Genomic DNA, 10,989 nt, shown 5'->3' with positions numbered 1-10,989 from the left:
TAAGCATGTTGGGTTCCTACAATGGCCTGCCTTCAGCCTCCTGAGTAGCTGGGACTATAGGCATTCACTACCATTCCTGGGTGTTTTTGTTTTTTTTTTTTTTTTTTTTTTTCTTTTGGGGCTTTTTTCTTTTTAGTGTGGGTGATGGTGGAATTTCCCCTCTCGTAAGACTTATCTGTGAGAGGGAAGTAAGAGAAGGAGAAATAAGCATGTTGGGTTCCTACAATGGCCTGCCTTCCTTCCGCTGGTACATGTGGCTGGAGAAGGGGTCTGTTTTCTTCTTTAGTTCTGTTGAGGCCCCAGTGGAGCAAAGGATCCCTAAAGGACAACAGCTGTCAGGCCTCCATGTCTAAGGCAGAGCCCAAATCCGTGGCGGTGGGCTTCCCAGCCCCATCCTGCCCGTTCTGTAACACAAAATGTGGGAAAAGGTAATTGGAAATCCTGTCTTCCCTTTCCTTTGAGGGACTACCATATCCATCTCACAATCCATTAGGGTTTGAGTGGAGTAGACCCCAACCCCCAGCCTGGCCAATCAGAGACACAGTGACTGATCAGGCATGTGACCTGGTGTGACCAAAGAGAACCAGCTCTGAAGGACCACTCCTGCAACTCCCCGGAAATTGGCAAACTCTCTCCACTGGGGAGGTTAGGTTGCTGGAGTGTGAGCCTGGAGCTGCAAGTCTCAGCTACCTCAAGAGAATACCCTGAAAGAGGATGAATCCAACTTGAAGAAAATAAAAAGAGCCCATGCATGATGACGCTATCTGTCAGCTGGATGCAGCGATGCCTTAAGGCTTTGAATACTTCAATTACATGGCCCAGTAAATTCCTTGTTTTGCTTTACCAGCTTGAATTGGGCTTCTGTGGCCATTGCTCACAACTCAAAGAAAACTGACAAATACCTCCTTCAGCTACTGGGAAATTATCAGCAATCCTCCCTTATCCACATGATAATAATCAAACTCCTCCCTTCTCTGCCATGCAGAGGCCTTGGGGCTCAGCCAGGCCTGGTGGCTTACGCCTGTAATCCCAGCACTTTGGGAGGCCGAGGCTGATGAATCACCTGAGGTCAGGAGTTTGAGACCAGCCTGGGCAACATGGTGAAACCTAGTCTCTTCTAAAAATACAAAATTAGCCAGGCGTGGTGGCACGTGCCTGTAATTCCAGCTACTTGGAAGGCTGAGGCAAGAGAATTGCATGAACCTGGGAGGCGGAGGTTGCAGATTGCACCATTGGACTCCAGCCTGGGCAACAGGAGCAAAACTCCATCTCGGAAAAAAAAAAACAAAAACACTTGGGGCTCTAAACCCAGCTTCCTCACATTTCTTCCTTGATCCCACTCCATGCCCTTTTCCACCACCACCTCTTTGGATGTCTCCAAAATCTCCTTAGCTATCTGGGCCCCATTACAGCTGCTCTCGTCTAAGACCTGGACCATACTCATATATGTCCTGATGGTATCTGCTGTGCATCCAGGCCTTAGAATTAGTCATTAGCATTCCCTGAATGTTTTCACCTTATTCTTGGATGTGGGAGGCACTTAGGATGATGGGGCAATGTGGGCATTGCAGGGCCCACATTTCTTGGACGGGAATCACAGTATCTTCTCTGCATCTGTGTCTCCCTCATCATGCCTTGCAAAATGCTTCAGGGCTGGGAGTTGGAATGTATTAATATAGCAAGCTGGCTGGGTTGCTGTGGAATCTCAGCACTTTGCGAGACCAAGCCAGGAGGATCCCTTGAGCCCAGGAGTTTGAGACCAGACTGGGCAACATTGCAAGACCCTGTCTCAAAAAAAAGAGAAAAGAAGCCAGGCGCGGTAGCTCATGCCTGTAATCTCAGCACTTTGGGAGGCCAAGGCGGGCGGATCACAAAGTCAGGAGTTCAAGACCAGCCTGACCAACATGGTGAAACCCTGTCTCTACTAAAAATACAAAAATCAGCTGGGCATGGTGGCATGCACCTGTAATCCCAGCTACTCAGGAAGCTAAGGCGGGAAAATCACTTGAACCTAGGAGGTGGAGATTGTGCCACTGCACTCCAGCCTGGATGACAGAGCAAGGCTTCATTTAAAAAAAAGAGGGAGAAAAGGAAGAAAAGGAAGGAAGGAAGGAAAGAAAAAAGAGAAAAGAGAAAGAAAATATATCAGGCAAATCTCTTACCCTCACTGGCTTCAATATCCCTGTCACTAAGAGGGGTGGGGGGGCTGCTCTCCTAAGAGAAACATCGGAGAACACAGATTCTTACCTCTCTGCACTCTTCTGAGACCTGGCAGAACTTAGAATAAGCTTCAGCAATGACAGTGGCCCTGGAGAGCATAGGAAGGCCCTCAGGAGGGGACCCTCCTCCTCCCACCCCACCGCCATTCCACCCCACCCTTCCTCACCCCAACTTACTTGCAGTCCAGCCCTCCCCCAGGAGGTAAATCTGGGATGTCCTCTAAGGCCAGAGTCCTGAAAACTGTGTTCAGGCTGGGGAGCTCCTGAGCACAGGCACACAGTTCTGAGAAAGAGTTAAGAGTTAGGCTGGGCACAGTGGTGCACACCTGTATCCCAGCACTTTGGGAGACCAAGGCAGGCGGATCACTTGAGGCCAGGAGTTCGAGACCCAGCCTGGACAACATAGTGAAACCCCATCTCAAAATACAAAAATTAGCTGGGTGTGGTGGTGCATGCCTGTAATCCCAGCTACCTGGAGGCCGAAGCCAGAGAATTGCTTGAACCTGGGAAGACGGAGATTGCAGTGAGCCCAGATTGTGCCACTGCACTCCAGTCTGGGCGACAGAGTGAGATTCTGTCTCAAAAAAAAAAGTTCTGGAAGAGCCCTCGCAGGCCAACCACCCCTCCAGCTGGGCCCCCGGAGCCTGCTCACCAGCGATTCTACGGCCCAGGGCTGCGTCCAGTGCTAGCTCCCTCCTGATCGCCTCCTCAGAAGGCCTAGGAGCCCCAGTGAAGCAGACCAGGATGCAGGTCATGTTGTCCAGGCTGCCCTGAAGCCGGTGGAGAAAACGGAGACCGATGGGGGAGAGCCGAAGGCAGAGCTTCCCAGCAATCCCCAGGTTCAAGTCCCCCACTTTAATCTGGTTATGCCCATTTGTCTCGTCTCACCCACCTGCCAGTCCTCTCCTACTGGGGCCTAACCATGTCCTATTCTAGGCCCTCCTTATTGAGAGAACAGTGCCCTTTCCCTACAGCTCTGCCCGCTCTGATGTTTATCTGCTCTTCCACCTTCCAGTACTAATCATATTTCAGGCCCCGCTCCTATGACCTAGAACCCCTCCATTCCAAAAGCCCACGCCCTTTCTCTTAAACCCTTTCCGCTAACTCTGGGCTGGTGCCTCAAAGCATACCTCAGGCTCCGCCCCCTGTATTTTGACCCTGCCCACTTCAGGCCACGCCCTTCGCTTGAGACCCACCCCTTCCTTCTCCAGCTTTACTCTTGCCTCTCCATCAAAGCCCTCCTCCCCCATATCCCGAGGCTCTCTCCCGCAGAGGCACCAAGCCTCAAAGATACCACGCCCCACCCCCAGGACCTTGCACAGACACGTGTCCAACAGCTGCGCGCAGAGAAGCTCTGGGGCCAGGCCCAGGCGGAGACGCGAAGCCACCATTCCCGCCAGGGCAGCACCAGACATAGTGTCCCAGACGCCATCAGAGGCCAGGAGCATGAACTCGTCCTCCGCCTGGCGTACCAGTGCGGTCACCTCAGGCTCCGCAGAAACGAGTTGTAGCTCGGGGGGCCTCCCTGGAGCCTGCTTGTAGGCAAAGTCGCCCAACGCTCGCGACACCGCCAAAGAGCCCTCGACGCGCCGGCGGCGGATGGTGCCGCCCGCGGCATGGATGCGCTCGCGTTCCCGAGGTCGAAGGGGCCGGTGGTCCTCGGTGCTGAAGGCCACGGCGCCGGCGCGGCTCAGCACGGCGCGGGAGTCACCGCAGTGCGCCAGGTACAGGAACCGCGGGGAGACCAGCAATGCCACGGCCGTGGAGCCGCCCGTTTCCACGTGGGGCCAGAGGGAGCGCAGGCGCTCGTCGGCGCTCAAGAAGGCTCGGCGCAACGCCTCGCGCACGCCCTCGGGCTCGCCAGGCTCCGGGCCCAGCTCCTCGAGCACATGGCCTGGCAAGTGGCGTGCACCGAAGCGGGCAGCTCGAGCCCCACCGTGGCCGTCGAGGACTGCAAAGAAGGCCCAGCCTGGGGGCAGACCAGGTAACGAAAGCCAAGTGCAGTGAGCGTCCTCCATGCGCGCGCGCCAGCCCTGCGCTGCGCTCGCCCCAAAGCGCAGGCCCCACGACGCCGCGGCACCCCCGTGCGGCTGCTGGGCGCGCCGCGGCGCTGTCAGCAGAGACCGAGGCCCATCGGGGGCCCTGCGCCCCGCCTCCTCCTCCTCCTCCTCCGCTTCCTTCTCCCACTCTTTTTTCTTGCAAGCTGTCCAGAGGAGACTCTGCAGCTGACGAGCCAGGGCCGCCATCCTTCAGCCCTGGGATCAGGAGGGCTCCACCCTGCACACCTGCCCGCCCCCCTCCATTAATCCCCTCGGCTGTGAGATTTTAAACCACCTAAATCTCCTTCCTGTCCTTTGACCTGCACTTTAGGCGGGTCACTAGAAGGTATTTCACTTCTGGGTCTCCTCTCTCCTGCACCTGCACCTACAAAGCGAGGTTTGGGATCTGGATTAGGAAAAAAAAAAAAGGTAATACTGTACCAGTAGCAAACTATTACGTAGCACTCATCATGTGTCACACAGTTATACATCATCATCTCCAGTTTACAGATGGAAGAAGAAACGGAGTCACAGAAGTAACCGGTGTTCCAGGGAAATTAACTCTGGAATCTGTGTTCTCAACACAACACGCAGTCCAAGCTCCTCCCACCTCAGTGGTACAGTCCCCAGCCTCAAAACCTGTAAATACTATACTTGGCTGAGCGCATGGCTCATGCCTGTAACCCCATCACTTAGGGAGGCCGAGGCAGGCGGATCGCTTAAGCCCAGGAGTTTGAGACCAGCCTGGGAAACAGCGAGACCCCGTCTCTACAAAAATTAAAATTTAGCCGGGCGTGGTGGAATGCGCCTGTGATACCAGCTACTCGGATGACTTAGGTGGGAGGATCACCTGAGCCCGGGAGGTCGAGGCCGTGATCGCACCATTGCACTCTATCCAGCCTAGGCGACAGAGCGAGACCCTGTCTGAAAAAGCTATATATATATTTGTTTTTTCTTTACTCTTTTTAGTTCGACCCCTCCTCTCTGGGGCTTTGGTTATTTTATCTTCTGGACCCCACCCATCCAGGGTTCAAGCACACAGCTCCAGACCCGTCTAATTTTCGGAGACCTGGCATCGCCTGGAGTTCTGACCCCACCTAGTCATATTTGAATAATTCCCAGTTGCTTTAGCCTCGCCCATGTTTGAGCTCCTACGCGTGCTTCAAAAGTTTCTGAATAGTTTCTTTCGGCCCCCTTTCTCACTCCCTCTGCAAATCTAGGCTCCTACCCTACCTCAGAGCATTAGAATCTTTCCACCCCCTCCTCAATGGCACCCCTAGCTCCGCCCCAACCCACTCAGGGATCCACCCTCCCATCCTCTCTGCCAAGGCTCCTTCACCATCCTCTCCTAAGTCCCTCGTCCGACTCCAGGCCTCCGCCCCTCTTCCCCTAAAGGCTGCGCCCTGTGCGGTCTAGGCCCCGCCCTTCAGGCCTCTTTTCACTCCTTCCTGATCCCGTAGCCCACCCTTGTGGCTCCGCCCCTTTAGTGAGTAGGCCACGCCCCTCCGCCTGCTCCTCGGCGTTTCCCCGCCCCTCACCCGCCCTCTGGCCACGCCCCTTCCCTCCTCTGGCCACGCCCCCGGTCGCGCGCTGCAGTGCCTTCCCCACCGCGGCCCCGCCCGCCCCCGCCGAGCCGAGCACAGGGCGGCGGCGGCGGCGGCGGCGGCTGGAGCGGCCCGGGAGGAGGAGGCGGCGAGGATGGCAGCGGCGTCGTGGGCGCGGCGGAGATGAGCGCCTGCGACCCCGGGCCCAGGGCGGCGCAGCCGGAGTGGGCTGGGGTCCCGATGCAGGCCCGAGGGGGGCCATGGGGCAGGTCCTGCCGGTCTTCGCCCACTGCAGTGAGTAGAGGGAGGCTTGGGCCTGGTGTGGGCCCCAGAGGTCTGGGTGGGGTACTCCCTGGTGTCCCCTCGGCGCTTGCCTGCAGGAGAGCCGGGATTGGGGGGAGGAGGCAAAGGAGACAAAGGAAACTCTCCCCTCCCCCCCGCTCTGGCGGTGACGGGGGCAGCCTGACCCAGAGGACCTGGACGAAACAGGGCGGAGGTGGGGGGCACTGAGAAGGCAAGTGGGGGGTGCGCTGCGCTCTGGGACGTACCGCCCGGCCCCGCCCGGGAACGAGGACGTGCGCGGGGAGCTGTCCCCTGGCTCTGGTGCTGGCCGCAGCTGGCGGGGAGGGATTGAACGGAGGATAAAGCCAGGATGGAAAAGAGGGGTCTGACTCCCCATCGCTCGTCTTCTCATCCCATCCTCGTTTTCTGCCCAAGAGGCAGCCCCGACCTCGCCCAAACTGTCCAACCCCCTGTGCCGGGAAAATAGCCATCGGTGGGTTGGGGGCAAGGACTGATGGGTCCTTAGCGGGGTTTACCACTGATAATGGTAATCCTGGGGAAGACTGGCACCACTCCAGGCCTCCCATTCCCCAGCTGAGGAAACGAGGTGAGGGCACAGGGTGTCAGATTTCAATTTCCAAACCGCATTGAGCATCATCTATGTGCAAAGCGCTGAACTAGCTCTAAGGGGCTGGATTCCCAGCTGAAAACGCCTGGCCTGATCCTCACAATCTCTGAGCTCACAGCTCTAACAGTTCATGTCTGCCGTTCTCTGTCCCACACATGGGTGTTCTGACAGCTGGGAATTTCAACACCCTTAGATCTAGCCACTTTCGTGTCTTGGGTGTCCAGATGCCAAAATTCTAAGAATTGGTGATTTCAGCATTTTCGAGTATCATCTCAACATGCTAAGATCTTGTCCTTACTTCAGCTTACAAAGGGAGGGCCATCTCATCTGTCTCTCTCCACCCCTCTTACCTCTCTGCCCTCACCTCCCAACCCTCTCCTCCTCATTCACGCCTCTCCAATCACATCTTCACACCTCTCTGTTCCTCAAAGATGCCAAGCATGATGCCTGATTCAGGGCCTTTGCATTGGCTTCCTTCTCTACCTGGAAGACTTCCCTGAACATCTGCAGGGCTTCCTCACTTCCTTCAGATCTCTGCTCAAACTTTGTCTTATCAGAGAAGCCTTCCTGACCACCCTATGAGAAACAGCACCGCTTCACTTTCTTCACTTTATCTTCCCCTACCTTTCTTTACTTTGCACCGTAGGCTCATCTGCACCTGACATCATATAATCACTTGTTTATTGTCTGTCTCTCCCAAAGAGTGTCAGCTCTAGGAGGGCAGGGATTTTGTATGTTTTGTTCACAGCTGTATCTCCAGGACCTAGAACAGTGCCTGGCACATAGTGGTGCTCAATAAATGGTTGTTGAACGAATAAGTGAATTGAAACCTCCTAAGATTCCTACTTTGAAGACTAAGATTCCCGGATTTGGACTTCTAAGACTCTAAGCTTCACCAGGCAGTGATGCTAGGTTTTAAAGTCTGTGTGCAGAATGTTCTAAAAGTCCCGTGATTCAAATATTCTAAGATTCCAGGACTGGCACACTTCTGTGATTCGGACAGTCTAAGCTTCTAAGAGTCTTCGATTCTTTCCCTCTCGCAGAAGAAGCTCCGTCTACAGCCTCATCAACCCCTGATTCCACAGAAGGTAAGTGGAGGAGAGCATGTGAAGGGATTCAGGGGTGGGCAGCTTAGGGGCCTGCTGAGAGAAACAAGGTTCTCCCTCACCTGCTGCAGGAGGGAACGACGACTCCGATTTTCGGGAGCTGCACACAGCCCGGGAATTCTCAGAGGACGACGAGGAGGAGACTACGTCGCAGGACTGGGGCACCCCCCGGGAGCTGACCTTCTCCTACATCGCCTTCGATGGCGTAGTGGGTTCTGGAGGTCGCAGGGATTCAACTGCCCGCCGCCCCCGCCCCCAGGGCCGCTCAGTCTCGGAACCACGAGACCAGCACCCTCAGCCCAGCCTGGGCGACAGCTTGGAGAGCATCCCCAGCCTGAGCCAATCCCCGGAGCCTGGACGCCGGGGTGACCCTGACACCGCCCCTCCATCCGAGCGCCCTGTGGAAGACCTGAGGCTTCGGTTGGACCAGCTGGGCTGGGTGGCAGCCCGGGGAGTGGGATCCGGGGAGGACTCTTCCACCAGCAGCTCTACCCCGCTGGAAGACGAAGAACCGGAAGAACCTGAAGGATTGGAGGCGGAAGAAGCTGGGGAAGGTGAGATGTCCGAGGTGCTGGGACTGAAGTCAAGAGGGGTGGGTGGTTTCTTCTCAGGGCACCTCCAAGAAGGAAGCTCACAGCCTTCTCTTTCTACCGTGCCAGAACTGGACCTACGACTCCAACTTGCTCAGCCGTCACCGCCCGAGGTCTTGACTCCCCAGCTCAGTCCGGGCTCTGGGACACCCCAGGCAGGAACTCCATCCCCATCCCGATCGCGAGATTCGAACTCTGGGCCTGAAGAGCCCTTGCTGGAGGAGGAAGAAAAGCAGCGGGGGCCACTGGAGCGAGAGCCAATAAAGGGACAGTGTCTCGATAGCACGGACCAATCAGAATTCACAGTGGAGCCACGCCTTCTAGGTAAGCAACATGTATGAAGATGCTGTATTGGACCACAGGAGGCAAAGGGTGAGAGGATTTTGAATTAAAGGGACAAATCTCGCAAGGAACAGCAGATAGTGGAGAAGGGAGGAGGTATTACTATTGGCTAGATGTGATAAACTCTGCCCTTTTAAAAAATTTCCCCGGTCAGGCAAGTTGGCTCACTCCTGTAATCTCAGCATTTTAGGAGCCCGAGGCGAGCGGACCACTTGAGGAGAGGAGTGTGAGATCAGCCTGGCCAACATGGTGAAATCCCGTCTCTATTCGGGAGGCTGAGGCAGGAGAATTGCTTGAACCAGGAAGGTGGAGGTTGCAGTGAGCGGAGATCGCGCCACTGCACTCCAGCCTGGGTGACAGAGTGAGACACCGTTTCAAAAAATAAAAATAAAATAATTTTCCCTCTTCTGGAGTGCTCCTCCTAGTGGCTGATTTTGGACAGGCCAAATCCCTGAAGAAATACAGTTCTCTCCTTATTTAGATGTGACCGTAAAATATTTATAACTAAACTGTGTGCTTTTTAAAAACTCTTCTTTTTGGCCGGGCACAGTGGCTCATGCCTGTAATCCTAACACTTTGGGAAGCCGAGGCAGGAGGATCCCTTGAAGCCAGAAGTGCAAGACCAGCCTGGGCAACACAGGGAGGCTCCACCTCTATTTGAAAAAAGAAAACAGCCGGGCGCGGTGGCTCATGCCTGTAATCCCAGCACTTTGGGAGGCTGAGGCGGGTGGATCACCTGAGGTCAGGAGTTCGAGACCAGCCTGACCAACATGGAGAAACCCCGTCTCCACCAAAAATATAAAATTAGCCCGGTGTGGTGGCGCATGCCTGTAATCCCAGCTACTCGGGAGGCTGAGGCAGGAGAATCGCATGAACCCGGGAGGCGGAGGTTGCGGTGAGCCGAGATCACACCACTGCACTCCAGTCTGGGCAACAAGAGCGAAACTCTGTCTCAAAAACAAACAGAAACCCTCTTTCTTCTGACCACATCTATAAGCCAGTTGTAAAATGACCCAGTCTTACTTTAAAATATGCTCCGCCTCCAGGAACAGCTAGGGAGTGGGTAAAGACACCATTGCTTTTGGCTGTTTACAAGACAGTTCCATTTTTGGAATTGTCCCCACCTCTATGGACAGCCATTGGCTGAGTCCAAAGGGGCCCCGCCTCCCTACTCCTGTCCTCCGGGTTCTACTGAAGTGGGCAAAATCCCTGAGAAGCAGCGGTGTCCCCAGCCTCTTACTCGGAGCCGAGATGGGGAGTAAAGGTGGGCTTGCGGGACGGGCTGGACGGGGGCTGAGGTCGGCGGAACGCGGTCCAGACTCACCCTTAGCTCCCGCACATCTGGGGCATGTTTATTATTGGTCTGACTCCCCAGTGCTGTAGGCTGGGGCTGGGGGCCAAGGGGCAGTCTAGGGAGGACCTGGAGGAAGCCTGGGGTCCCTTCTCCTCTGACCCAGCACTTTGGGGCCCAGGAGCAGGGAGGTCCCCCTCCCCCAGCCTCGGGCCCAGGCAGTGCTGTCACTCAGCGGCCAGACGCGCCAGAACAGCTGCGGGGAGGCCCCCTCCCCCCAGCGTGCCTAAACTTAGCCCCCGTCTCAGGCGACCTGGCCCCTCCCCCACTCATTTGCGCCGGCCACTAGGAGCCTGCCTGGGGGTCCCCTGCGTTGGGAGGAAGAGGGGCTGCCCTATTTAGAGGTAAATGAGAGGAGTTGCATTGGAAAGATATGGAAGTGAGGGATGAGCTTCTAACAGGGACGGGTCGGAGGGGTCCGCTGGTTCGGAGGGAAGGTGGGAGGATAGAGAGGATCTGCAAAGGAATAGACAGGTACCGAGCTCCTGCTTTTTAGGGCTCAACCGAAAGCCGACTACTAAAGTTCCTTTGTATTTTTAAGTGACCAAGTCTCCCTCTGTCGCCCAAGCTGTAGTGCAGTGGCGGGATCATAGCTCATTGCAACCTGGAACTCCTGCGCTCAAATGACTCTCCCGCCTCAGCCTCCCAAGTATTTGGGACTACAGGTGCAAGCTACCACGCTCTGCTAATTTTCTTATTTTATTTTATTTTTTTAGAGACGAGGTCTCATGCCCAGGCTGGTCTGGAACGCCTGGCCTCAGGTGATCCTCCCACTTTGGCCTCCCAAAGTGTTGGGATTACGGGTGTGAGCCTGTAATGGGATGAGATGAAAGTTGGGGTACAAAGATCACTGGTCAGGGCTCAGGCTGGGTTTAGGAGATGTGTTTA

General features: G+C 55.6%; 2 protein-coding genes across 4 annotated transcripts in view; one reads left to right on the top strand and one right to left on the bottom strand.

Annotated features, from left to right (window-relative positions):
- Positions 1-89: 89 nt before the first annotated feature.
- On the bottom strand, positions 90-4,538 carry PPM1N (protein phosphatase, Mg2+/Mn2+ dependent 1N (putative)). Of its 2 annotated transcripts, none has more exons than XM_017502481.2 (5): positions 3,533-4,538; positions 2,872-2,989; positions 2,397-2,502; positions 2,248-2,308; positions 90-404 (listed from the first exon to the last, which is right to left on the bottom strand). In XM_017502481.2, exons 1-5 carry the CDS (start codon positions 4,463-4,465, stop codon positions 336-338), a joined length of 1,287 nt encoding a protein of 428 aa, XP_017357970.1. In that variant the 5' UTR covers positions 4,466-4,538; the 3' UTR covers positions 90-335. The 2 variants fall into 2 exon arrangements, with proteins under 2 accessions (XP_017357970.1, XP_037585171.1); XM_037729243.1 differs by having other exon boundaries at positions 3,692-4,538.
- Positions 4,539-5,842: 1,304 nt separating this feature from the next.
- The window catches only part of RTN2 (reticulon 2), a 13,936-nt gene continuing 8,789 nt past the window's right edge, over positions 5,843-10,989 (top strand). The window contains exons 1-4 of one of the 2 annotated variants that reach the window (XM_017502479.1): positions 5,843-6,096; positions 7,756-7,800; positions 7,890-8,372; positions 8,478-8,732. In XM_017502479.1, the coding sequence (XP_017357968.1) occupies positions 6,063-6,096; positions 7,756-7,800; positions 7,890-8,372; positions 8,478-8,732 (817 nt within the window). In that variant the 5' untranslated portion in view covers positions 5,843-6,062. Of the gene's footprint in view, positions 6,097-7,755; positions 7,801-7,889; positions 8,373-8,477; positions 8,733-9,801; positions 10,015-10,989 lie in introns of those variants that run through there. The other variant, XM_017502480.1, reaches the window with a different exon arrangement.

Source organism: Cebus imitator, unplaced genomic scaffold, assembly GCF_001604975.1.
Source record: "Cebus imitator isolate Cc_AM_T3 unplaced genomic scaffold, Cebus_imitator-1.0 Scaffold296, whole genome shotgun sequence".
Taxonomy (NCBI): Eukaryota; Metazoa; Chordata; class Mammalia; order Primates; family Cebidae; genus Cebus; species Cebus imitator.
This window is presented reverse-complemented; position numbering and strand designations above follow the sequence as displayed.

Excerpts from the sequence above, each read along its gene's own strand:
- PPM1N (XM_017502481.2), bottom strand. The coding sequence starts at position 4,465 with ATGGCGGCCCTGGCTCGTCAGCTGCAGAGTCTCCTCTGGACAGCTTGC. Across the intron at positions 2,309-2,396 it reads GGGGGAGGGCTGGACTGCAA|GGCCACTGTCATTGCTGAAG; the intron begins GTAAGTTGGGGT and ends TATGCTCTCCAG. Across the intron at positions 405-2,247 it reads TCTCAGAAGAGTGCAGAGAG|AACGGGCAGGATGGGGCTGG; the intron begins GTAAGAATCTGT and ends TTTGTGTTACAG.